This window comes from Ambystoma mexicanum, chromosome 2q (assembly GCF_040938575.1).
Source record: "Ambystoma mexicanum isolate Mex_15411 chromosome 2q, UKY_AmexF1_1, whole genome shotgun sequence".
In the NCBI taxonomy this organism is placed as follows: Eukaryota; Metazoa; Chordata; class Amphibia; order Caudata; family Ambystomatidae; genus Ambystoma; species Ambystoma mexicanum.
The window spans coordinates 1,263,758,835-1,263,785,997 of record NC_090924.1 but is presented as its reverse complement, the minus strand read 5'-3'; the positions used below and the strand labels follow the sequence as shown (position 1 = coordinate 1,263,785,997).

At 46.9% G+C, this 27,163-nt stretch overlaps 1 protein-coding gene across 2 annotated transcripts in view; it reads left to right on the top strand.

Annotated features, from left to right (window-relative positions):
• Positions 1-27,163, top strand: part of PHKA1 (phosphorylase kinase regulatory subunit alpha 1) — a 2,290,600-nt gene that overhangs the window by 488,151 nt on the left and 1,775,286 nt on the right. For both annotated transcript variants that reach the window (XM_069648650.1, XM_069648649.1), the window contains exon 6: positions 2,062-2,142. In XM_069648650.1, the coding sequence (XP_069504751.1) occupies positions 2,062-2,142 (81 nt within the window). The remainder of the gene's footprint in view (positions 1-2,061; positions 2,143-27,163) is intronic.

The window sequence follows — 27,163 nt, the reverse complement described above, 5'->3', positions numbered from 1 at the left end:
AGAACACAGCGGCGGGCGCTCCGAGCAGGCAGACCACAGTCTCCCACGAGTGGGAACTAGCTCAGGAAGTCCTTCAAGAGTTCTTTTCCCTTTGGGGAACCCCCTCAAGTGGATCTGTTTGCGACCGGTGTCAACCGGAAGTGCAAGCTGTACTGCTCAAGGGAATTTCCTCCAAGAGGAGCTCTAGGAGACACGTTCGTGGTGGATTAGACATTCCCACTACTGTACGCGTTTCCTCCAGTCCCCGTCATTCCTCAAGTAATCGGGAGGTTCAGGAGCCACATGATCCTCATTGCCCTGGATTGGGCTAGGAGAACGTGGTACCCAGACCTCCTGGACATGTCCATCTGTCCTCCGATACGTCTTCCACAAAGAGAGGATCTTCTCTCGCAAGAGGATGGTCGGGTTCTCCATCCAGAGGTCAACACCCTCAACCTTCACGCTTGGTTTCTGAAAGGTTGAGGTACAAGGATTGGGACATCCCGGATGATAGTTGTGCGACTCGTGCAGGGACAAGAATGTTGATCCTTTTCAGTCTACAGCACCGGATGTTCTAACCTTTCTGCTTTCATTAGCACACAAAGGGCTTCCGGTTGGAACCATTAAGGGTTACCTGGCAGTGCTTTCAATTTGTAAGCGCTCATCAGATGAATGCTCCTATTTCAAGATCCCTCTGGTCACTCAGTTTCTAAAAGGGCTCACAAATGTGTTCCCGCCTTCGACATTTGTTTCCGGTTTGGGACCGCAATCTGGTTTTGAAATTCTTGATTGGTGCTCCATTTGAACCCTTGCACTCATGTTCGTTGAGGTTGTTGACCTTTAAGACAATACTATTGGTTGCTCTTACATCTGCACGTAGAGTCAGCGAGTTGCAAGCGCTTTCTTCCAAGCCACCCTTTACTATATTCCACAAGGACAGGGTTGTGTTGAAGGTGAAACCCTCCTTCGTGCCTAAGGTTGTTTCGCACTTTTACCGAAGTCTGAAAATTGTGCTGCCGGCCTTCTATTCTCCTCCCCATTCTGGTAAGGAAGAGGAAAGGCTACATAGATTGGACCCTATGAGAGCACTAAGCTTTTATATTTCCAGAATGTAGAGTGGATGACCAACTCTTTGTGGGGTATACAGTGCACAGACTATCCCAGGCAGTTTCTAACAGACCTTTTCTAGGTGGATCATCCTCACGATTTCTGAATGCTACAAGCTGCCAGGCAAGGACCCTCCTGAGGGCTTGCATGCTCATTCCACCAGGGGCATGGCCACTTCGACAGCCCTGCAGAGGGGTGTCCTGATTAAAAACATCTGTGATGCTGCAACGTGGTCATCAATACACACGTTTACTAAGCATTACTCTATGGATACTTCCCACACTCAGGACGTTGCTTTTGGTAAGGCAGTCCTTTATTCTGCCCTTTGAAAATTCTGCATGTCTAAATTTTTCACCCTCCTATCTTGGCTACTACTTTGGGAGCCTGTCAAAGATGTGGAATATGTTGGAGTTCACAATCCATTAGAAGAACAAGTTACTTACCCCTGGTAACGTTTTTTCAACTGGATGTCCCTCCAACGTATTCCTCATCGCCCTCCCAACCTACTCCTCTTGTCGAATTTCCCATGCTATTACAGCTTTCGTTCCAACAAGGCTGAGTACTGTCCTGCCCGTGTTTATGGGCACTTCTGCTACAGGAGAGGAGGGAAACAGAACTGAGGCCAATGGGCGCTGTGTGTGCTACTTCTAACATACGATGACATCACCCTTGACAGAGGCCTTAAAGGGACATCGATACAACGCCATCGACGAAGGGCGCCCTCTGCCGAAAATGTTTTCCGAAGCTGGACATTACATGTCAAAGATGAGGAATATGTTGGAGCAACATCCAGTCGTAAGAGCGTTACCAGGGGTAAGTAACTTGTTCTTCTTGCTGTTGGGCATTTCTGTTTTTGGTATTGTAACCAGTAGGTAGTTGGTGCTCGACTGTTGTTAAGAAATGAATTGTTGACACAAATGTTTTCTGACGTTGAGCTTGTTTCTTTGACCACATATTGGTTTTCCTTTTTTACAGGATTTTGGAATGTGGGAACGTGGTGATAAGACAAACCAGGGAATCTCAGAACTGAACGCCAGCTCAGTGGGCATGGCTAAGGTAATAACTCCACGCTGCCAAAAGCGGACATGCATTATGTTTTTGCAGTTTATAAAAGAGGTAGATCCAAAATCCATCAGGAGGCAGATGTGTCTTGCAAATTAATGCAATGCAGGCCCTCAAACATCCTTGCAAGATTACAAACCAAAGTTAAGTGTTGGTTTCTTTCTCACTTCTTTCATTTTCAGTATGTTAATTCATGGGTTAATTCACTTGGGCGGCCCAGATGACAAATCAATTAGTTAAACTATCCTTTGTATAAAAAAAAGGGAAAAAAATGATTTTTTACAGATGTGATTGATTTTCCTTAAACAGCACATTTTGTTGCCCACATTTGAAGCTGCGTAGCATTTCGGGGCTGGACTGCCCAAGTGGGTGTGAGCAGACTGATACGCAAATGGATATTTCTCCTCTGTAAAAGATACAGCGAGCTCAAACGTGGTTGTAGGCCCTCCTGAGTGGGCGGTACCTAAAGAACAGGTTATTTGGCTGTGCTCGTTCTCAGTAGAAGGGCTGCCTTCTTTACTCTGCTGACTGAGCAGTGTAACTGCCTTGATATTCCTTTCAGGGTTGCCGGTATGCTAGTATCCAGATTACTGCCGGCCCACGACAATCTTGAGGCATCCGCACACCGACAGTTCCAGGCTAATGGCCCATGAAACAATAACTTGGTCTACACACGTGTAAGCCTTCATTTGAAGGTGAAACACAATGAAAAGTCCCCTGTTGTTTCCAAGCAGCATATTCAGAGGCAAATTAACAACTCCAGTGCTTTCAAGCCATTGTGGAATGCAGCATGTGCATTTTGTATGGATCTGCAAAGCTTCAATAGTCTTTTCTCAATGTTTTCCGCCCACTCTAGTTTCCTGACACTGACATCAGGACGATGGCCCATTTTAGATGGGCATTGTTGCAGATTATCTTTGTCCATTGAGTAGTTTGGATGTATCCTGCCTTATCACCAGACACTGCTTGGCATTCTATGCAATTGGTAAGAGCAGAGCTATGCTGGGCTCCTCCCTGTATCTGTAGATGTATAAAGGTCACTTAGCCCAGTTATGATACTTCATAACATGGTGGGTTCACCATCATGTTTATCACGTTACCTATTGCTGAAAAAGAAATATTTGAACAAAAAAGTGTCTTACTATGGTGGTTAAGTCCCTGTTTTATGAAGGCCTTCCTATTTGTTAACACCAAGTAAAATGTCCACGGGCCACTTGTTAAGGAACGTTTTCCGTTCCCCCTGCAACCTCTCTTATCGGACTCCGGTCCAAGTGGTCAGGACATGTACTCAGATCTTGGTGACATCAACGTATGTTGTTAAGAATAGTGAATGTACACTTGCATTGCATCTATGGTAGTTAAAATCGCTGAAAGGCTGAAATTGGGCACCTTTCCAGAAGAAACTCTCATGGAACCCCTAATTTCTGAAATATTTCAATGTCCATGCAGTGCTGTTATTCACCCCTGGACAAGGTGTTTAGTTCGCAGCTGTATCATTTCATGGAATAACATTGTATCCATGATGGTACCAATGAGGCCCCTGTCACAGGTTGCAGATAGTTCTGATAGTTCTAGCCTGTGGGCCTGACCCTGGAAGACAACTCACATTCTCATCTGAGCTGCTAGATTTACAGAAGCCTTTGATGCTCTGCCTCATTATGACCGTTTTAACTGATTATTGGTAGCACCTGTGATTTGGGTGTATCCTTAAAATGCTTCTTGGCTTTTCTCCTTAATCCTGAATAATGGGGGAGACTAGAAGTTAGAGGGAGCAGGGTTCTGTCGATAGCCCAAGCTGTATGTGGGCACATAGATTTACTATGAGGGCTGGATCAGCTGTTAATTGTAAAACTTGTCCCCTCTGGAAAGTTATGCTGCTTGGTTCGAGGTACTGCCATCTGTTAAGATTGGATATAAGTATTAGACCTGAACAGAGCCAAGACTGTGACCAGATCTCAACCTTCAATTCCCAGCACCATCTTGATGTTTAAAGGGGCTTTCTTTCAGATTACATAGCTTTGTAGGGTGCTGCCTTTCTTCCCATATGATCAACATGTTTTGGTCGTCATTGGGTCGTCCGTGAGCACCAAGTTGGGTTATGCTAATTCCCTTATTTTAGGCTATTGAAATATGACCTTGGGAAACTGCAAAATGTTCATAATACAGCACAACTCTTATTGTTTGGACTTTAATAGAGACCTGGAAGCCCTTATGTAACTTAATCATATCTGCTTACCTGGCTGTTCTGAAGCCATGTTTATCTTTATCCTGCACATTTGAGGTGGAAGTATCCTTTGTAAAGTCTTCCTCACTCAGCATTTCAAATAACTTTCTTGTTCAAAATCTTTGGTATCCCCAAAACCAGGGTAATTTAACTCAAACTCTGTTTCATAGACTCTTTCAAATGTGTCTAATATCGCTTTTCTGATCATCCATGGTGCCAGACAGACATAACAGTACCACCATTCGATCGACAACCACTGAGGTGAGAAGTAGAGAAGATTACACAACATTCCTATAAAGCTTTAACTGCCTTCCTGCCCTCCATTTGTGGATAGTTCATCCAGGTCCTCGCCAGTAACACCACCATGCACTATTCAAATAAAACTGTCAAAGCAAGTTCATTTTCTCTGTACATGGATATTTTTATTTTTTATTTTATTCATTTATGAAGCTCACCACAGCCTGTGGGCATTGAGGCGCTGTTGCAGAGTACAGTAGAATGCTTGCAAAATATCGGGTACGGGTTATACATAATTACATGGAGACAGGAGAGGGGTGTGATAGGGGAAGGCGTGTAAATGTTTTTAGGTGAACATCCAAGTTTTGAGAGCTTTCCCGAACATGCAGTGAGGGGGTTCTGCTCTGAGAGAAGTTGGCAGGGAGTTCCAGTGTCTGGCTGCAATAAAAAGGAAGCTGGCCCCACCTGCTTTGACACGTTTAACTTTGTGTGGCATGAGGCGATGGGAGTAGGTTGTTCTGGTGGGTCTGGATGAGCTTGCCTTAGTTACCTTGTTGGAGAGGTAAGGGGGGCTGTGTTGACAATGCACTTGTGTGTGACGGCTAGCGTTTTAAAAAGGATGCGTTATCTGATGGGGAGCCAGTGGGGTTTACGCCTTGCTGTCTACTTGTTCCTTGACTCCCTACTTTGTGGGAAATATCTCACAGTAATCCATGTTTTTGTAAAGATTATTTAGGTCTGGTTGATTCCTGGTTTAGTTCCCATTTTGGGATGTTGCTTCCTATCTACTGAGAATGTCAGTAAGGCGATTTTCTTTCCTGCTACAAACCACCTTGCTTCATAGTACTAGGCGCCATTTTGACGCCACAGGAGCGAACTTCATTTGTTTTTCATTTGACACTCCGACACTAACAAACCGGGCCTCTTTTTTCTATGAAGGATTCGTTGTAAACCTACAGGCATGGCCATTTCACACGCTTCTGAGGATGTTTGATTTGTTTCTTTCCATTTCCTTTCATCCATTACCTGCTGGGTCTCTCACCCTCCCTGCTTAAATTGTTCTGTGAGTTGTCAGTCAGTCATCACTTTAACCTGCATTAAAACCATAAAGTTCATGGAGACAGTTACAATATTACAAATTTGTAAAAACACAAAATGTATAATCATAAAAATTACTAAATTCCAATGCTCAGTAAAAATACAATACATACAACAGTATAAAATGTAAATCGGGGAGAGTATTCTTGCAGCCCCACAATCATACATAGCCTGGATAGTTACTGCTTTCTTTAACCAATTCCTCTCTGGGTACTTTCTGCACTGTTATTGTAGTCAACCGTTCAAATTATTTTCTGGCTGCACAGTCACGCCCAATGGATATAGCAGGCTATACAGTTCACTGTATATTGTATCACTGTATATTCACTCCCAAAATTCCAGGGCTGCTTCATTTGAACGAGTCCCCCTCACCTCCCCAGCTAAGGCCTCAAATACCAAGTGCTCAGTGGTCTTAGCGTATTACAAATAAACAGCAAGTGAAATAACTGTTTTCTCACCCAAACCACATAAAAGACAAATACCCGACCCGTCGAGTTCCCACGTTTTTGTAAAAGAAGCAGTCTGTAATGTCCCGAGTCTCAAGCTGACATAAAGAGCTTTGGCATAGGATGGGCTTATGTAGTAAAGATATCCTTCCAGGCCAAACTCTAGTTTACATAGACGATATTCTGGTCCAAGTTTCATTTTACAGCTTATTAGCCGCTTCTTCCATTTTCTTCCTGGCCAGGACAATTGCTGTTCTCTTAATCCTATAAAGAGCCACTTTATCGGCACTATACGGTTCCTCCTACAGCCCAGCCTCATTCAAAGCGAGCAGGGATTTCTTTTACATGTGCCACCCACTGAATACTTTTGCCCCTGCTAGGTTCAAAAGATGTTTCAATGCGTCTTGGTATCTCCCCAAGCCCTCTGTGCAGCCACAGCAATGTCCAATTTACAGTGCTTGGCAAACAGAGGTTTCAAGACCATAACCTTGTTTTTTCTACATTCAAAATAAGTTCAAGGTCTCCACACTTTCTCAAAATGACAACCAGGGAAGTTTTTAATCCGTGTGGGGTGGTAGACAAAAGTACAGCGTCGTCCGCGTAGAATAACGATGGATATTTGTCCAGACCCATCCTGGGGCAGTCCATACACTACGACAATAAAGGATCAATGGTCTCTAATATATGAATACTGAACAGTATTGGGGCGAGGACAGGCAGCCTTGTCTTACACCCTTCAGTTGTCAGAAGTAGGAACTGAATGTATTACTTCTAAGGTACAGTCTTACATTAACATCATTGAAGGCCAGAATTAGAAAGTAACGTGGCTGGTACATCGAATACTCACCATCACAGCCCTTATTTGCAAGAAACCCCTGGTATGAAGCAGCATATTAAAACATGATTTATTGTATTGTTTTGCCTAAAACATAATGTATGCAAGTATGGCGAGTATTATTCAATGACATTTTTTTTCAAAATAATATATGCACGAAACATTCTTTCTCAATACACATACACTGTACGTTTATCAGTACAATACTCTGTGAAATCAAAATAATTTTTTACAGCATTACGTTGATGTTACTGGAGTGTGATCTAAATTTGAACAGCTGAAATGTACAACCATGGTTTGGGTAAATATAGAAGAGGAATCAGAGTTTGGTGTACTTCATGCCTGAAGTGAAGCCGTTTATGCATACATATGATGTAAAGTCTTTTGACTTACAGGCAAGGGTAAAATAAGATATGTTGTCAATCTGTTTAACTAGGGTGACATGTTTGACTGCAAATCCCGGTACGGCTTTGGGAGAAACTTGATTATAGGGTTTGGGGGAAGGGTAGGGTGGCCAGAGCGTGGACATGGGATATTGCTACCGTGAATGTCCTCATTTGTCTGGGGCAAAATTGTAGCCTGTTTGGATGCAAGCAATTCACTCAGTAGACACCATCATTTACTGATGCTCACCCCGATTCACTAGAGTAGGTACTAAAAGGAAGCAACGTTTGGAAGTGTCTGAAGCAAAATGTGTTGGTTATTCCTTTGAAATGTAATACTACTGTATACAGTTCAAAAGTGTTTATTAAAGCCTTTTTTTAAGGGAATTAAAAAAAAAAGTTTAATTTGTTTTATCATGCCACTCTTAATATGGGAAACGGCAAGGTCACAGTTTACATAAGTTCATTCACGAGAAGAGAACACAATCAATATTTCTTGAACATTTTCTCAAATGTGCTGAAGCCATTGAGTGACTCAAACATGCCACACAAAAAACGAACATCACTTGGAAAAGCTCCATCTGATGCAAAGCGAAAATCAATATCAAGTGCTTCTGAAACATAACAACAAATTGCAGCACAACTTGCCGACCAGAGGACAAGAGCAACATCCTCCAGGGCATGGAAGACACCACTCAATCAGGACACGTGCAATGCCGGGTACCCCAGCTAGTGTCACTATACATCTCTTATGATAATTCAACATTCGCTTCAAATGTTAAGTTCTAGTGTCAAATGAAATGTACAACTGTTTATTTTCATGTGCTTTCACTTTAAGGCCTCAAAGGCATAACAATGGCAGTACAGCGCTGTTCAAATATCAAGTAATACAACATGTTGTATTGCAGTGCATACAGTTATCCTAATATTTCTGAGTGTTCCTACAAGTGACAAGTTCACTGAATTTACACTGAAAATCAATCACTCTATTTTCTTGTAGCCCAGTCTGCCAGTATTTATCTACACTAGACGTCTGTGGACTTGACCTAGGACATGTATGTCGGCAGCAGAGCCCACAATCTAAGCTGCTGTTGCCACTCTATGGCTAGTGCAACAACAAAACCTGAACTTGTATCGCAAAGCGAGCACTAATACAAGTAGTAAGCATCAATACCTACATTACCAAAGTCGTAAAAAAAAACCCAGTCAGGTAGACAGTTTCGTGGTCAGGTCCACATATGGTTTCCAGATTAACCAAATTTTCTTGAAGCTGGCAGACCCTGTGTTAGTCTGTCTAGCACCCAGCTCTGTATCTGCTGGCCAAACGTGCCAAATATTCATGAAGTAGACACACACAGTGGCAATCTCTGGGTTGCCAGCGTGGAAACTAGTGCCATCGGGACCATTCTAACTTTAGCACCAGAACCTGTAGTGAAGCTTCTTCCTTTACATAGTTACTGCTAATTATTTACTTTCCTGCGGGTTTACCTTCTGGGGCTGCAAGGAAATAGCTTGTCTAACATTGCTAACACTTGGGGAGCCGTGCAGGATTACCACGTCATCGGAACTATGCTGGAGTCTTGATTCTCTGCCAGAGTCCTAACTAGTTCCATTTGAGCAGGTGTGACTTGCTTATAGAGCTTTGAATCTCGTACTAGAGTACCAAAACATGTCGGAAACTTGTGGCGCTCTCCATTGTAGAGGCTGAACCTGCTCCCATATCGTCCCTGTGGAGATCCTCTGCACCCAGGTGCCTACTTAATCCTGTTCCCTTGGGAGCAAATAATCTGAGAGTGGACAATTTGGGTGCAAATTACTTAGTGGGGGAGCTTAGATTGTGAGGAGGTGGGTGTCCAACATCCACTTTTAGTTTCTTTTGATTCTTGTCATCAAGATGAGGCTTTCTCTTCCATGTAGGTAGCTGGAATGAGTATCCCAGAGTCTTGTGTATAGCTACAGCTAGATATGTTCACTTTCTTGTGTTCCAAATTAGATCAGGAATCCAGTTTCCCTCCAAACATTCCACATTTCATCACAGGCCAACATGTGTAAGGTGGCATCCAGTTCTACTGCATAAAACTCATCATGGAATTTCTTTCTGCAAATCTTTTTACCATTTTATTTGTGCTGCAAAATGGGAGGAGGGGGGTACATAGTTTTGAGTGAGGCAATATGGGATGGGAAGGAGGCACAAAGTCTCCCCTGCATTTGGTGGGGAAACAGAAGTAAAAAAGTAGTGAAGAAATCTGTAGTTAATAAATGTTCACCTATACATCGTATTGGCTCAGGTGAGAGACAGGGACTGCATGGAGGCGATCCACTCCCCTCTCTTGGGCACTGGATACAGTCTGGTGTGGGCGGAGTCTACAGACTCAAACCCTCTGATTAGGGGTAACACTCACTGGAGATAACTGACGGAATAATGTCGGTGTTTGGTGGGCCTCCCAGAAAGAGCAACGGGTCTTTCGGCAGATCCCTTTCTGAAGTCCTGGTTCAAGACTCTAGTGGGACACACCAGCCTATCCAATCTATTCTTCATTGAACGGGCCCATCGGGTACCAGCAAAGCCCCCACCACCCGATGCTCCACCCAGAGCAATGGAGGGTCAGATCCTTAAGTACTGTGACAGAGATGCGATACTACAATCAGCCAGATGGAAAGGAACACTGGAATGGCAGGAATCTAAGGTTGCATTATTCCCCAATGTCACTTCAGCGGTCCAGAAAGCTAGACAATCCTTAGATGCCGTAAAGAAGCAATCGATAGAGATGAACATAAAGTATGCCCCGTACTATCTGGCTAACCTAAAATACTGCTACGTCTCATCCCCTTTCTCCATACTGTATGGGCGTCCCTCGCTAGGGATGGGAGACAGACCATTTTTCACCAGATAATATCTTCTTCCCCTTTAAATTTAGAGGCGCGCAGGGGTGTGAACCTGGGAGCATGGGCTCTCCTGACTCCACCCACCAGCGCCACTCCCCAGTCCTTTTTTCTGCACTATGGGAGCGCTTCTGTATTTTGCTTCAGTCTTGAAATTCCATGTGCTCTTCCCCAGATACTGTCTTTTGTCTTTAGTCTTTTGTCTTTAATCAGGTACTCGATCCTCTGGCGCCGTGCTCCTCTCTGGCGCATGTCTACGTCTTTGGGCTTCATCGGGTGCCCAGCCTCCGACGGGCTCTTTCCTATGTCCGACCCCCATGCTCTTTGCCTCTGCTACCGTGACCCCATTCATGGCTAGGAGGGTTGTACCACATGTGAAGCGCTTACACTGCGCGCTCTGAAGAACAGATTAGCTCGCTGGAGGGAGATCGTTGAAAGATTGCCTTCAGAGGATTTGAAGGACTTTGTCAAGCACAAGTCAAGGCCCAAGGTAGGGGTGCTTTTTTCATCTGCACCCTGCAAATTTGACTCCTTCCCAATGAGATGTCCGAGCAGGATGGATGGACTGTTCTGGTTCAACCACCAGCACAGGTATCGAGGCTGCTTCAGCTAGCGGCATCCAGGATGAGGGGTCACTAGATCCTACCAGGCACACTGCTGAAGACAATACAAAAAAGGTAGCAGGCGCCCCTCTCTCGAAAGAACAAGGCATGATAACCTGTTCAGTGGTTATTAACCACATTGAGAGTTCGCAGCCATTGCCTTTTGCTCACTGTACCTTCACAGATGGGAAATATCCATTTGCATATCAGTCTTTGTCCCACCCACAAGGGCAGTCCAGCACCGAAATGCTATGGCAATTCCTCTCTGAACAAGAGTACCATCAGCAACCCCATACACGTGTTTCAGTCTTGTTGGGCATCATCAGTGAGGTGAAGCTGAGCCTCTCTAAGGACAGTGAGCAGGGAGTCCACGTCTGGTTGCCCCCAGGTAACCTAGGGTGACACTGCTGAAGACTGCAAATTTCTTTGACCGTGTGTCCACCTGAGGGGCTATGCCCTACTACCGGACAAAAGTCTGAGGGGGCGCCTGCACGCAGTGCTTTGAGCAGCGCAGCCAAAGGCACAACACCCATCAGGCCTCGTCCTGAGGTGCCAGGGTAGGCCTCATGCTTCACTGCCAAGAGTCCTGGAGGAGGCTGGGCACAGTGCGGCAATAACCACGGTGCAGGCATGTGGCATGCAGCCCGACAAGATGGCCGCCGCGCCAGACAAAATGGCCGCTCATCCGATACCACACCCCTTGTGCGCAGCAGGTGGGAGAACGACTTTCAAGGTTGGACTGGTCTTCACCAGGTACATAGCCTACTGCATATCCTTCAATGTCGCTGGGCAGATACAACCCTGCAGGCAGCAAAGCAGAGTACACACAGACCTCAGCAACCTCAGGGCCCTACTACTACGCCACCTAGCGATCCACCAGCCTGTGAGGACAGATTATTCGAGAAATGCCTCACGCTTATGAGATCCCCTCAGATGGGCAACATCCTTCGGGATGTGATCAGGGACATGCTACCTCCTGTCCCGCCCCCTGCTGCGCCCATAGTCATTCCTCCTATGGCTCTGGTGCCTCGGGCACCTGCGCAGCCTCCACTGCCCACGCCGTCCCCCGTGATTCTGGTTCCTCTGCCTCCTGCTCCACAGGCAGTTCCATACCAGCCTCTGGCCCGGTCGCCACACCTCAACCTGCGGCGCCCAGTACTCTGCCACCTGTCCCTGACCAACCGGACACCGATGAGGACGACCACCCAGACACTTCGTCTTCAGCCAAGGCTTTACATGATCGACTTGCAGGTCTGGTTAAATACTTGGGGCTTCCACAACTCGAGGTTGAACAACCTGAGAACGGGGTCCTGGCTGAATTCCTCACCCTGCGGCTAGAACAGGAATCCCGATGCAGAAGGATGTTGTCACTTTGGTCAAGAAGGGATGGCTTAAACCCCATTCGGCTCATCCCACCAATCTGCGCCTCAACGCCAAGTACAGGCAATTGGAGGGGGATTTTTCTGTCTGCACACCCTCAACCGCATTCTTCAGTGATTTCCGTGGCCTCCATCTACTCTAAGCCTCAGTCTTCTCGGCCACCTCGTCATCGGCCCTGCTAGGCAAGGAGGAGAAGATCTTGGATGCGTATGGAAAGAAGGTCTACTCCAATGCCTCTCTGCACCTTTGTCAGTCTAACGCGGGCGCTATGCTCGCTGCGGTTAACCAGAGGCTCTAGCTGGAAATTACTGACTACCGGAACGGCCGGTTCACAGTCCGGCGCGCTTCAAGGCGAGGCTGGCAGAGGCAAAGTTGGTGGCACAAGACATCATGGAGTCCACAGTGGCGCATATAGACACCTCAGTCCGTGCCATCTGCATCGTCATGGATATGAGAAGGACTGCCTGGCTACGGGCTACAGGCTACCAAATTTAACCCGGATGTCCAGGAGCGCATATTGGACCTTCCTTTCGAGGGTAGCGACCTCTTCCATTCCACCACCGATGAGGAACTTGATAAGAACAACAGTTCTCAGGCTGCAAAATCCTTATCTATCCTCTCGAAGTCCATGCCCAAGATGTACAGGAGCAAGTCTTCGGCGGGTTCCGGGGCTTCCAGGAACGAAGGTTGTAGCGGGGCGTGGGGTGGGGTGGCAGGCTTGCCTTTCACGCACAGTATTGGCACGCGGACCCCTGGATTCTATCCATAGTGTCCACGGGATACCGCCTACCCATTCCTCCCTCTCCTCCACTCCCACAGATTGGGACAACAACTCGTTTGGTGAAAATTCGATCGCTCATAGAGAGCCAGGCAGTGGAAGAAGTCCCAGCAGGGTATGGGCTTCTACTCCAGGATTTTTGCCAGACACAAGAACCACCAGGCTGACCTGAGAGTTGTATTAGACCTTTCCACCCTGAACCTTTCCCTCCCTCTTTAAAAGTTCAAGATGGTTACGCAAGCGCTTATTGTGGAGACACTGTGCAAATGAGACTAGATAGGCTCTGTGGATCTGCTGGACACGTACCTACACGTCCCGATTTGGCAGCCTCATCGATCCTTCCTGAGGTTCAGGATCATGAGCTTCCATTTCCAATACAAGGTTCTACCCTTTGGCCTCAATTCAGCCCCCACGTTCTTTACCAGGCTTAGGAATGCTTTGGCAGCCCTTCTCAGGGCCCAGGGTCACCATGTCTACCCGTACCTAGACGACTGGCTTGTCAGGGCAAGATCCCCAGAGGTGATCCATCACACCTCCTCCTCCCTCATGAATACACTACACAAATTGGGATTTTCCATCAATCTCAAGAAGTCACAGCTGCAGCCGACGCAGAGTCTGGCGTTCCTGAGCCTCATCTGGGACACGAGCTCTGAGTTTTTCCCTCGGAGGACAAGATCACAGCTATCAAGAGGACCACAGGTCATTTTCTCAGCAGAGCGGTGACCTCAGCATGGTGGTACCAGCACCTCTTGGGGATAGTGGTGGCATTTCTACTGGCAGTGCCTTACACAAGGCTCAAAATGAGAAGCTGCACTTCGCAGCCTCATGGACTCAAGAGCAGGGTTCCCAAGCGTAACTTGTCAGCATTCCTCCCTTTTTCCACCAGGACCTTGTCTGGGGGAGCACGGACTGCAACTTGCAACCCTTGACAACCACAGCAGCCATGGAGTCTGGCCCCTTCTGGACCAGGAGACCCATATCAATTAGCTAGAGATGAAGGCGATCTGGCTCACTTTCAAAGCCTTCCTGCTGCTTATCAGTGGCAAGATGAGCCTCATTCAAATGGACAATTCCACCAGCATGTATTACATCAACAAGCAGGGTGACACCAGGTCTCACCCCCTCCCCACCCATTCAGCCTGGCAGTCAGCATTTGGGAGTGGGCTCTGGAGAATAACATTCACTTGATGGCAATCCACCTCCCTGGGGAGTCCAGCCTGGAGGCAGACAGACTGGGTGCTGACAATTACGAATGGCAACTGAACGATCAGGTCCTTCAGGGGATATTCAGCAGGCGGGGGCAGCCCCAGGTGGATCTTTTGGCCAACTGGTACAACAGGAAGTACCCTCAGTTTGCATCCTGGCAGGGACAAGGGCTAGGCTCCCTGGGCAACGCCTTACAGTTACAGTGGAACAGCATGAACGCATAGGCATTTCCTTGCACTCCCCTGGTGCACAGAGTGATCTGCAAGATAAGGGAGTCACAACACTTCAGCATCATTCTGATAGCTTTATGGTGGCCGGCGAGACCATGGTTTTGGGAGCTGCTCAGCCTCTCGGCCAGCCTCCAATTCACCACCTATTGGGCCCAGCTCATCTTCTATCACAGCAAGGAGGCAGGGTCATCCACCCCGCCCGCAGACGTTAGCCCTTGCAGTGTGGGTCCTGAACAGTTCACACTAAAGCATCTGCATCTGCCACAGGCTAACCTAGACAACATACAGGGTGCTAGGAGCGATGCTACTAGGAGCCAGTACAATAGCAAATAGATTAGGTTTTGCCACTGGGCGGAGTCAACAGAAGTTGATCCTCTTACTTGCACGTTGGACGATGTGCTATCCTTTTCTGCACACCTCACACACTTGGGGTGCAAATTAGATAAATGGGCCATCGGAGCCTACCGGAACTCGAAGGAGGAAGTTTTCTCATCCTCCAACCCCAGTGGTTAAGACATCTGGCAGGCCTCACCAGGCTCTACCTGCCTATCAAGAAGCCACACCCGATGTGGGACCTCAACATAGTGTTGGGCGCCTTGGTGCACAAACCTTTTGAGCCAATGGCGTCTGCGGACATCAGGCTAGTCACAGTTAAGACAGCCCTCTTGGTCGGTGTTACGTCTGCACGCAGGGTCAACAAAATCCAAGCACTGGTGGCTTCAGAACCTTACACTACCTTTCACATGGACAAGGTGGTTCTAAAAACACGTCCCGCATTCTTGCCTAAAGTAGTCTGTTCGTTCCACCTAAATGAGGAGATAGTGTTACCTAATTTCTTTGCGAACCCTAAGGACGATGCTCAGCGGGTCTTGTACTGTCTAGACATCGGGCGCGCTCTGAAGTTCTATCTGGACAAGACCAGGAGCTTCCACAAATCTGAGGCTCTCTTGGTTACCTTCAGGGGCCATGGCCAGGATGTTAGGCTTCTAAGGCCTCCATAGAAATGTGGATGTTTTCGGCCATCAAGGAGGCCTATGAGGTGCAGCACAAACCGCTTCCGGTAAACATGCATGCCCACGCTATCAGAGCCAAAGCCAGAGCAGTCGCATTCCAGAGGCACGTTCCGTTTCAGATCATCAGCGGGGCGGCCACATGGGCCATTCCTTCGGTCTTTTCTAAGCACTACTGTTTGGGTGCCGGCTTCAGGTCAGACGCTGCATTTGGACAGGCAGTATTAAGGAACTTGTTTCCTTAAAGAGGGTCACCTCTCCACCATGGGGCTACATTCATTTGTAAACGCCCATACAGTATGGAGGAAAGGGGACAGGACTTAGGAGTAATTATAAGTTTCTCACCGTAGTGACTAATGTACTCCTAGTCCATAGTCCTAGTCCATATTCCCCTTTCCTCCATAGGTCCCCCCTAATAAAACTTGTGTTATTAGGCAATGGTAATATTGTCTACGTATCAATGGGGACTGAAGAGTTGCGCTGGTGAGTGCATGCTCCCAGGGGCGCACCATGCGCCTCTAAATATAAAGGGGAAGATGATTTTTCTGGTGAAAAAGGTTCCGTCTCCCGTGTCCTATGGAGGGACGCTCATGCAGTATGTAGGAAAGGGGACTAGGAGTATGTTAGTCACTACAGTGAGTAACTTCTAATATCTACCACGAGGGCCATTCGCCGTTCTTCCCAGATCCTAGACCGGCATGGGTCTAGCTGGAGCTACAACCAGGATATAGACAGACTGCCACCACATCCATGGGCGTTGGCGATTCCACACCGGCCGTCTAGGCTGGAGCAGCAGCCCACAAGGTGGTGCAGATCCATCACATCATCAGAATGATCAGGGGCCTATGGTGGACATAAAGGAAGCCTGTAGGACCATAAGTATGGGAAGGGATAATGATTGTGCATTGATGGTTGGGGTCTTTTGCTGGTTGGTTAGCTTTGTACGGGGGGGAGGGGAATCGGTGATGGGAAATGTCTGTTTTGCTCTTCTATCCCTGCAAATGTTTGATCTAGTTATTGGGTAATGTTGATCGATGGAGACACTGAGGTCATAGGATGTATGGGGTGGGGGGACACCTTGTGGTACAAGCGGTTTATAGTTATGATCAGTGCATTTGTGTGAATCATTTTATATGTCAAATGTATCTTTGGCTACAATGGAGTGATCCTGGGTAAGCAAGAGGGTGCAGTCTAATGGCTTTAGAAGGTGAAAATGGGCGTCAATACCTGTTTTGGAATGTGAATGGGCTGCGTGGTAAAATTAAACAGGGTATTGTGTACAACAGCTCAATAGGTGCAGTCCTACGTTTGTTTTCCTCCAGGAGACACCTGGCGGGCGCACAATGTACTTTTTTCACAAGGGCTAATTATGGCAGGTATTTTCATGCAGGATTTGCAAATGGCTGCGAGGGTTCATGATAATGGTCTAAAGCAAATATCCCTTTTAAGATTTTGAAAGTGGTACTGGATACCAGGGGCAGGTACCTACTGGTGGTGGGGGTACTACACAAAGGGATTTTATGCTAGAGCTTCAGGGGTTACTTGTGGCACATGGAGTGGACTACTGGATTGTAGGGGTTTATTTCCCGGACTTTGTGGGCAGGTCTCTCACTCACACTACACTTAACGCCTTCATGGCTTCAGTGGGCCACACAGATGTATGGCAGGCTCTTAACCCACACCTACGGACCTGCTCCTTCCATTCTGTGGTGCTTCGCTCCCTTTCATGACTCAGCTATTTCTTTATGCTCTATATATATGATATATATTAACTTCCGCACGGGATTGCCAACCACTCATCACTACTGATGAGGTAGGACTCCTGACAGTTGCCGAAGGACTGTTACTGGCGGTTAAATTTGTACCCGCAGGGGATGCAGCAACTCAAAGATACTTCGAGTTGAACTCCCCATCAGTGCAAGGCCCGAGTACTCTTTGCAAGGGGTACAAAACAGCATTCCTGGGAGAGGCCATTGCGGTGCTTGCGGCTAAAAGAAAGGGCAGACTGGAAAATCTTAGTTATATTGAGCGGCAAGAAAGGTAATTAATATCAATCCGCTCTCTGGAGGCTCAGAGGCGATTATTGCATACCCGGAATGCATATCACAGTTGCGCGACAGACACTGCCTGGCAGGAATATCTAGCATTGCGTGCCAGAGAATATGAAACCGGGGACAAGGCCGGCAAATTACTTGCCTGGTGGAGAGAAGGGAAGCCTTCTCCAAACATGTAAAAAGAAAAAAGAATACTGTAGTTTGTAGATCTACGCCTATTCTCTTTTTATTACAAATTACTTTAGCACATCATCATAAGTTAGATTGTCAAATTATATCTTGTTTGTCCTTTATAATAATATTGGATTATTGTCATCTAGATAATTTATACCAATTGTTGTCCTTACTTTCCTAAATTATTCACTGAATTAACTTTTTCATTCAGTTTTGAAGGTAAGTCATACCAGTTTGTTGTTCTTACTAGCACAAATTGTTTGCTGAATTAGCTGTTTCATTCATTTATTTTGTTAATGTTGGTTTTTGCAAGTTGCTTGCTGAATTGGCTTTTTTTCGTTCAATGTCCAGGTGGGTCATACCAGTTGTTTTTCCTGTTGCTTGTGAAAGGCCCCTCGACACGTGTTTCCCCGTTTATGTATTTGGCGGTTAATCAGGAGGTTCCTGTTCTTCTGGTTTATCCTAGTTTTTTCTCTCAAAGTTTTTGTGGCCATTAGTTGTATTTGTTCTTTTTGGCTCAAAAAGGGCACTTGTTCATGTGCATTTTTATTTCTGATGCATTTTGTTTGCACTTATATTTGATTGGGCCGCGATTCACATAATTAGCTATTTGAACTACAAAGAAACCAGGCATTTGCATTTTAATATCCTCCTTTTGTATAATGTTTGTAATTACTCCTATTGGTAATATCTAGAAATTAATATTTAGAAAAATGATGTTATTTTACCTTGCTTGTGATCTTGACTTTAATTGCAAATGGAATGCGATTCACCTTGCTTGCAGGTCGCTCTCTGATTGTAGAGTTACCTCAACAGAAAGATATGTTTGTAATGCAATTTGTTTGGTGGCTTCGTCTATCCTCTTGAGTCTGTATGCCCATGTGTGATTATTCAGTTGCCTTTTGCTTCGTGATGACATTTACCAATTGGATACTCGATTGGCAGTAATTCATATGCAGCTTGTAACGTCAATGATAAGCTTCAATCATATAGAAGTCCCATTGTTGCCCCTTCTCCAAACATGTAAGCTGTATAGTGGTGGCAGCTGGTGGGGAGATTCCAGGAAAATGAAAAAATATGTGAAGCTTTTGCAGATTACTACGCAAGGTTGTACAGGTCAACTCTGGGTAGAGTTGACCCAATCTTTGCAGACTTAATGGACAAGCTACCCTTTCCTGGCATTCTAGACAAATATCCTGGACTCGGAGTTCACAGCAGAGACAGTGATGGCAACCATCTCATCTCTCCATTCGAGAAAATCCCCCGGGCTAAACGTATCCCTACAGAACTATGGAAACAATTGCAATAAGGTAGCAAAGCATATGCTATCCATGTTCCAGGGTAGTGGGGAGAAGGTGCAGTGCCATAAAAAACACAGTGGTCCTCCCAAAGAAGGGCAGACCACCAGTGGAATGTGCCTCCAATAGACCAGTATCACTTCTCATTTGTGAAGCTAAAGTACTGGCTAAACTCCTTGTTCAGAAGCTCCTGTCTGGGTCATAACCCCATTGATCCACCCTGATCAGAATGGTTTTCTGCCAAACAGGGCCACCCGCATGAACATAGTGTCTTCACATAGACTTGGATCGGACCGGGCATATTCCGGATAGACTCGCGGTGGTGACGATGATTTTCGAGAAAGCAATTGACACAGACCATTGGGGGATTTCTCTGGGTGGCAATGGCCTGAATGAGGTGGGGGTAATGTTTTAACAGTGGATTAAGCTATTATTCAAACAGCGTATGACAGCCGTCCAAGTGAACGGAAACAACCTCTTATTATTTCCTGCTTGGGTGAGGTACTGGACAGAGATGGCCCCTCTCAACATTGCTTTTTATTCTGGTCATGGAACAACTTGCAATTGACTACGGGCGGGACCCACTCATAAAGGCCATCGGGGCGTGAAGACTGGGTGTCACTTTATGCAGATTATTTATTGTTGTATATGGAGAGGGCCCCGAAGTTCTTATCCCAGAATCCTAGAGTCTGCACACTTATGAGCAGTATAGTGGACTCGTCATCAGTTGGTATAGGTCTACATTATTCCCGGTCCAGGGACGTCATGAGGCGATTCTGATGGACTGTATATTCGAGATTGCCATTGATTCGTTCAAATATTTGGGTATGCAAATCTGCCAGAATCCAAACACCTTTAATACTAAGAATCTGGTGCCGACCACTGAAGGGTTTGTTACGGACACCAAGTTCAAGGCGGCCCTCCCCCTCTCCTTGCTGGGATGAACTGCTCTGTTCGAAATGGTGGCTCTCCCTAGATATCTATATATTCACCAGAATATTTTGCTGGCAATACCTCAGATGGAATTTAGGAAAATTGAAAGAGAGTTACGACACCTGCTATGGCATAGTTCACAGCCCTGAATAGCACTACACACTCTCTGCAGCTCTGTCTGGGAAGTGAGTATTGGAGTCCCTGATCATCTGAAATACTATTGGGCTTCACATCTTGCAGTAGCTAACAAATGGCTGCAAGGTAATCCGACACACCCACAGATACAAGCAGAGCTTGATGTTCTGACACTTGCTGACCCTCTACAGATGCTTCAGAACTCTACGAACACAAAAAACATGCCACTTCCTACAAATGTTTTCCGGGTGCATACCTCGGCCTCCAAAGCAATTGGTTGTGGAAGGGAGGGTCATCCTGAAGGCTCCCCTCTGGAACAATAGGAATCTACCATAAATGCAGAACCTGGACTTCGTGAAATTATGTTGGGGGGGGGGGATTGCCTTGTTGGGTGTGTGCTTCAGGGAGTGGGGGGGGGCAAGATGCTAGGCTTGCGTCTACCTTCAGGATCACAGCCTGCTCCTCTCACATGCCCCTGTCCATCGCCCTTCAGCTACAAACCCAGGGGGCACCACACGTCCCACTCGGGCATCTCTCATACGAGGGGAGCCCCCCTCAGCTCAAATTCCCCACCTCTCCTCCCACAACAAGCCAACCACACACCCTCCCTCACATACATTTATGACCCATCCCACACCCTCACCAAAACCACCACAGAGGAATCCCGGGGGTTCTGCGACAGCCAACGCCCAACCCCACTCATCCCCATGCCTACCCTCACTGTCGACTCCGGTGCTACTTCCACCTCCCTTGCCCGAACCACACCTCCCTTGACAAGCTTTGCTCACCGACCTCCCATCCTCTCCAACACACCAACCACTACCAGAAGATCACCCCCGGCCACCACCTTCCCTTCTCTCAGCTTGGCGTGTCTTTGTCTTTCCCGAAACATCACCTCAACCCCCTTCCACGCAGTCCCCCCGCCCTCTCACACACTCCTTCAGCACCCAAACACACAGAACTCAGAGGTAGATGCCGCTCCTTGGCCTCAATTTTGCATGCCTCACCAGCCCAGCTCCTCTTGACCCACCTCACCTTTCCCTGCCCCACTACCACGTCCCCACTGTCACCCTTGCTTCCCACTTTGAAAACAGCCGCTCCCACTTCCCTCTCCTTCCATAATTGCACCAAACCTGACCCCTCTGAATGACCCAGCTCCTCTCACCACCACACCTCAATCCTCTGAGCTATTTGCTACCAACCGAACGACTCATCTCACGCCACTACTCTGTCGCAGACCTGTGACCGCCCACCCTCTCTTCATGGTCTCAACCACCTGCGACCTTCTCTGCACCCACCAACAGTATCTCTCCCCTTGGCCACCTCTGTCCGTCCAATTACGTTGTATCGACCCTTACGCCACCAACCTACCTGCGTCTCTGACCATCCCATCCCATCCCAGCCCTGCCAACACCGGACACCTGGAAAGACACTGTTAGGCAGAATCATATGCAGTACCCTTTGGGAACACCACACACAATTGACAGTACAAATTCACCTTTGGTACAAGCCTGTACTACACAGTAAAGTGGTAGCGATGGCTGAGCAGCCAGACTTATCTCAATAGTAAGTGAGCAGTATCAATAGTTACACAAAAGACAGAAATTTACTATGGTTTAAGCAAACACTGACTCAAGGTTTCTGAGTAAAAGAATATACATTTATTTACACATCATTTATAAAACAATTCACTAAAGTAAAGCAGTAGAAACATCACACTCTTAATACACTATACACCACCCAATAGATTCTAAACAAGTTAAGCTTAAAATTAAGTGTGAGCAAAATGGCACTCCAGCAATTTAAAAGGGAGAGAAAGACAAGGTTAGACAAAAATTAAGCAGCACCAACAAGTAAGTAAGCAGGGCAATCTAGAAAAGGCAACTACAGTGAGAAAATCAAATCAAGGGGCCTGAGCCAAAGTCAGTGGACTAGAGTCCTTGCAGAGGATCGCACAGTTCAGAGTAGTTCGCGGTTAAGTCTTTGCCAAGAGTTCGAAACGAAGTTGGACGGACGCAAAGTTACTTTAAAGAATAGGGAAGGACAAGCCCTCAGATTGGTGTAAGATTTCGAACACTTTCACCGCAGTTGGACGAAAGGAACAACCAGGTTAGCGCAGTACCTTTAGAGCAGAAGAATGCTGTAACTGAGGCAGACGTTCCTGGCAGATCCTGCAAGCTCACGGTTCCTGAAGCGACTGTCGGACTGACAAGAAGGAGGAAGACTGGAGGGTCTTGCACTGCCCAGGGAAGAAACCAGCAGCAGAGCAAAGCGACAAATAAAAGCTGTGCTCCTTAAAACCCAAGCAGGGTCGATCCTCCTGGCTATCCGGTTTGCTGTAGCTGTGCACAGCAAATTCGAGCAGAGGAGGGAGGCATGGCTTGCAGTTTGGCGAACTGATTGGTCCCACCAGCTCAAGGGGAGAAGATTCCTTACAGATCTTCCCTGTCGTCGAAGTTTGAAGATTCGGATCTGCACCAGGTCTTCACCGGGAGGTTCAGTCGTGGTAGAGGTCTTCTTCTGTCAGCTTCTCTTCGGTTTTCTTGATCCAGTGGAGACTCTGCCTCCTCAGTTTCAGAGACGTGCTTTTTATGCAGTTTTCCCCCATTCACACAGCCTGGCTGTCAATCACACAGCAGGGTGGCTGTCCTGGCGGGACAGTCACCACAGCCAATCATACACAGTGTGACATGGGTCTCCATGGAGACCCTGTGCAGGGAGTCTCAAACCCCTCCCTCACATCCTGTCCCCCTCAGACATTCAGGCGCCTAAGGAGGGCTTCTGTGCAGAAGCCCGCCTAAGGACGGCGAACAAAGGAACCAAACCTGGTTTGGCGCGCAGAGTAAAACACGAGAAAGACCGTTACACAACAAATGGCGAATAAACCAAGCCGGAACCAAATAAAAGTAAATGGGGTCCAGCGGACTAAAGTTCGAGGCTACTAACTTAGCCTAAAACAGTACCAAGGCTATTTAAATACACTGTGGTAGGAAAAATACGGTAGATACCACTGTCACCAGCCACATCTTAAAGAAAGGGGAACAAAATAATGTTCCATGAGAAACAGACAAAAAGGGATAACTATTAATCCTTTGCAGTACTCTATGGAAGATAGTTTGTACTGGGTCTGTGAATTTAAAAAGACTAATAGTCAATGGCAACTTTACATGTTCTGGGAGACAGCAGTCAGTCCCAGAAAATGGAGTCTGAGTTGGGAAGTCTAAAAAAGACAACCCTGTGTCACTGCACTAAAGGTGCTGTGCGACACAATAAAAATATGATGCCTATGGAGTAGGTGAGGCTCCGCAGTCTATGAAACAAAAATGTAAAACACACAGCAAAACATATGTAAGAGTGGGGGAAAAAAGGTGTGCACTCTTACCAGGTGAAAAAAATAAATCCTAGAAATCCAGCAAAGCTGCTGAGGGACTCAGTAGGTAAGGGGAATTAGCCATTCTGGAGAATTCTCCCTAACTAACACTACCCCTACTACTTCCCACAAAGTCACCTGCTTCCTTTTCAATGCCTGCTCCATGGCCAAAAACAGACACAGCATCTATGATCTCCTAAGCTCAGAGATCTTATATTCATCACGAAAACCTGGTTTTCAGAAGACCTCAAGCCTATCGCTCCCAAAGCATTCCCACCCGACTACTCACTCATCACCTACAACAGACCTTCGAGAGGAGCCTGTTTAGCCTTCCTCCACAAACCACAGATCTCCATTGCCTCCACTGAAACACAACCCAGCACTACTAATCGCTGAATGCCTTACAGTCAAGCTCTCTCTCCTGCTTACTCTCTCACACAGTTTGCTACTCGTCTACAGGCCCCCGGAAATGACAAACACTTTGTCAACACCCTATGCGACTCACTAGCAGCCGCTTTAGTTAACTACCCTGCATTCACCCTACTGGGAGTCTTCAATATCTGGTTCGACGTGCTCAACAACTCCATGACTTTACCCCTGATCAACAGATGAGAGGCACTCAATCGCACTCAGTATATCACACTGTCAGCCACACCCTCAATGCTATTTTCAGCTCTTCTAACCTCCTCCCCACGTCCACCCCTAAACACCTCATCTGGACAGACCACTCTGCCATATCTTTCTCTCTGCTCACACCGCGCCACCCCCCCCAAGGCCTCCTCTACCCCTACATCTCAGTTTAAGTGCTGGAACAAGGTCATGGTACTAACGGACTCGGCTGAGGCGCTGCTACGCTTCCTCTTCTCACTCTCGACCACAGATAAACCTTTACCCATAGAGTTCTTTGACTCCTGGCTAAATTACTCTCATTACCCTAACCCTTTCAAAGTCTGCTCCCTCCCGCATATGGTTCACCCCTCTCCTGAAGACTCTAAAAACCCAAAATGCTCCCTTGAGCGCAAATGGCGAGCATCCAGAACCCCGCAAAGCAAAACGGTATTCACCAACCACCATCAAAATTACAAATCAGAGACAAAAAAGCTTATTATAATAAAAGGATCCTGAACTGCCATGGCGGCAGCAAAGAACTCTACAGGATCATCACAGAATTCTTTAACCCGTTCTGCACCACAACCCTGACTGCCTCCTCACAAACACCCTCTCTGAATATTTCCACAAAATAGCCCTAAACAGGGCAACCACCCTCAACGCCAAACTGTTTCGACTTGTCCACCCAACACCCGCTCTACAAGAATCAACCCCCCTGCTCCCCTCCACGAGAACGCTTCATTCTGCTCTTTCAGCTCGAATAGTTTGTCAAGCTTGTATTGATCAGCTGACCCTCTGGATTCCACCTCGATCCTTGTACCCCCTTTCCTCAAAGAAATCTCCACCTCCATTTGTGCAGGAGAACTAGGGAGGTCCATTCTTAATGGCCCCCTCACCTCTGGCAACTTCCCAGAACCCTTCAGAACTGCACATGTAAAATTTCTTCTCAGAAAAGCCTCCCTGTACCCTCTCTTACCAATCAACTACAGGCCCATTTCCAACATCCGATTCTTGGCAAAGCTCATCGACCGCACTGTGTAGTCACAGCTCAATGATTTTGTGGGATCAAACAATATCCTAGACCCCGCGCATTCAGCTTTCCGTCCATACCATGGAACAGAACCTACAATGATCTCCATCTGGGATGACCTCAACGTCACAGCAGACTTAGGATGTACAGCACTTGTTCTTCTTGACATCTCGGCAGTGTTTGACACCATTAACCACATGATCCTCCTTGACAGACTGCCATTCCTAGGAATACGAGATTCCGTGCTCACCTGGATCGGCTTGTTCCTCACTAACTGACAGCAAATCACTCTTCTCTCCCTTTCCACTCCACCAAACGCTTAGTGAACACTCGAGTACCCCAAGGCGCCTGGCTCTCACTCCTTCTCTTCAACTTTTACATGACCCTTCTGCCCAGGGTCATCCGCTCACACAACCTCGCATGCTATAAGTATGCAGATGACACACACATCATCTTGAGAATTCCTAAATCGACCTCTGACCCTCGCCCTGACCTAGCAGCATTTCTCACTGACATTGACCGCTGGATGACGACTAACCATCTCCTTCTAAAGCTAGGGAAAAGGGAGATCATGGTATGTGGCAAAATTGCTCTATTCCCCCAACCAGTTTCCTGGCCACCCTCACACGGTCTACCCCCTCACCACCCGACTACCACCACTATCAAAAACCTCAACTGCACAATGGACTCGGGCCTAACTCTGTCTCACCACATCAACAATGCATCGAAATCATGTCATTTCCACCTTAGGCTTCTAAAACGCATCTTCCCTTATCACACCTACTCCAATAGACTTGTGTGAGTATGTCTATTGTCATGTCCAGACCTGATTATGCAAACTCCCTCAGTGCACAGGCCTACCAACTAAACAAACTACAAAGAGTCCAAAACTCAGCTGGCAGACTGCTTCTTGCACTGGGACGAAGCAACCACATCTCACCCGCTCTCCGCACCCTACACTGGCTCCCAATTGGACGTAGAGCCTTTTTCAAAATCCTGTGTATTACCCACCGAGCGGCGTGCAAAGCAGGCCTCAAATACCCACACAAACAAATTACACCTTACCACCCTACTCGCACCATAAGGTCAAGCACAGCCCTCGTAGTGGTCCCCGCCTCCAATTTGGTCAGGATCAGAGGGTCCACCTACTGAACCCTGGAGCCTACTTTGTGGAATTCACTGCCTCCATGCATTAGACACAGCCAAGATTTCCTGGCTTTCTAGAAGGCACTCTAAACTTTCCCAAAAGACTCTAAGGCCTTCCCTGACCGCTGCGTCAAAGAAATGGCTTGGTAACCCTTCATTACAGGCCCTTCAATAGGCTTTCGGGCCAGGAGATATCTACCTGCAATTATCTAAAGCCAGTACCCTAGACATGAAACACAAATAGTAGCACTTATGTACTCACGCCATGAGTTGAATCATTGCCTCCCTCGACCAGGCACAAACTATGCTCTGAGGCAAAGAGATATCAATCTGCAATTATCTGTATCGACTGTGCTAGAATCGTAACCCAAGCACTCGTAGCACTTATGTACCAATGCGATGGCTCAGCGTGATTATTGCTCCCTCCAGTTATGCACTACGCTAGCAGTCCTGGAGATAGCCATCCTTACAGATCTTACTCATCTGGAAATCTTTGCGTGAAACTTCATACTCAGGGCCTACTAGCACTTATAACTTTGCTAATCCAACCTATCTGGGAATGTTTCTAACAAAACTACCGACCGAGGGCTTCTCCAGCACCTATATTAAAACAATATGATTTGGGCCAGATCTGGCTATCATCCATCAACAGGCAATGCTAATAAGCAAATGCAGACCCAATAAGACACAGGGAGGACCTGGCCTGATAGCCAAACCCAAATGCAGATACTATCGTCCGAGAGGCACTGGAAACTCGTCGGTAACAGGGTCCCTCTCAAATCCACACCAACACTCAAACACAACAATATGCTAACTCGTCCCTCTTCACCAACAAATGATAGAATGCAGCTATACCCCTTGCTTAATTTGGCCTTTTATTGTACACATACTTCTACACCTCCATGATCACCTGAACATTCTTTGGAGCACAGCTTTACGGCATGAAAATCGGCC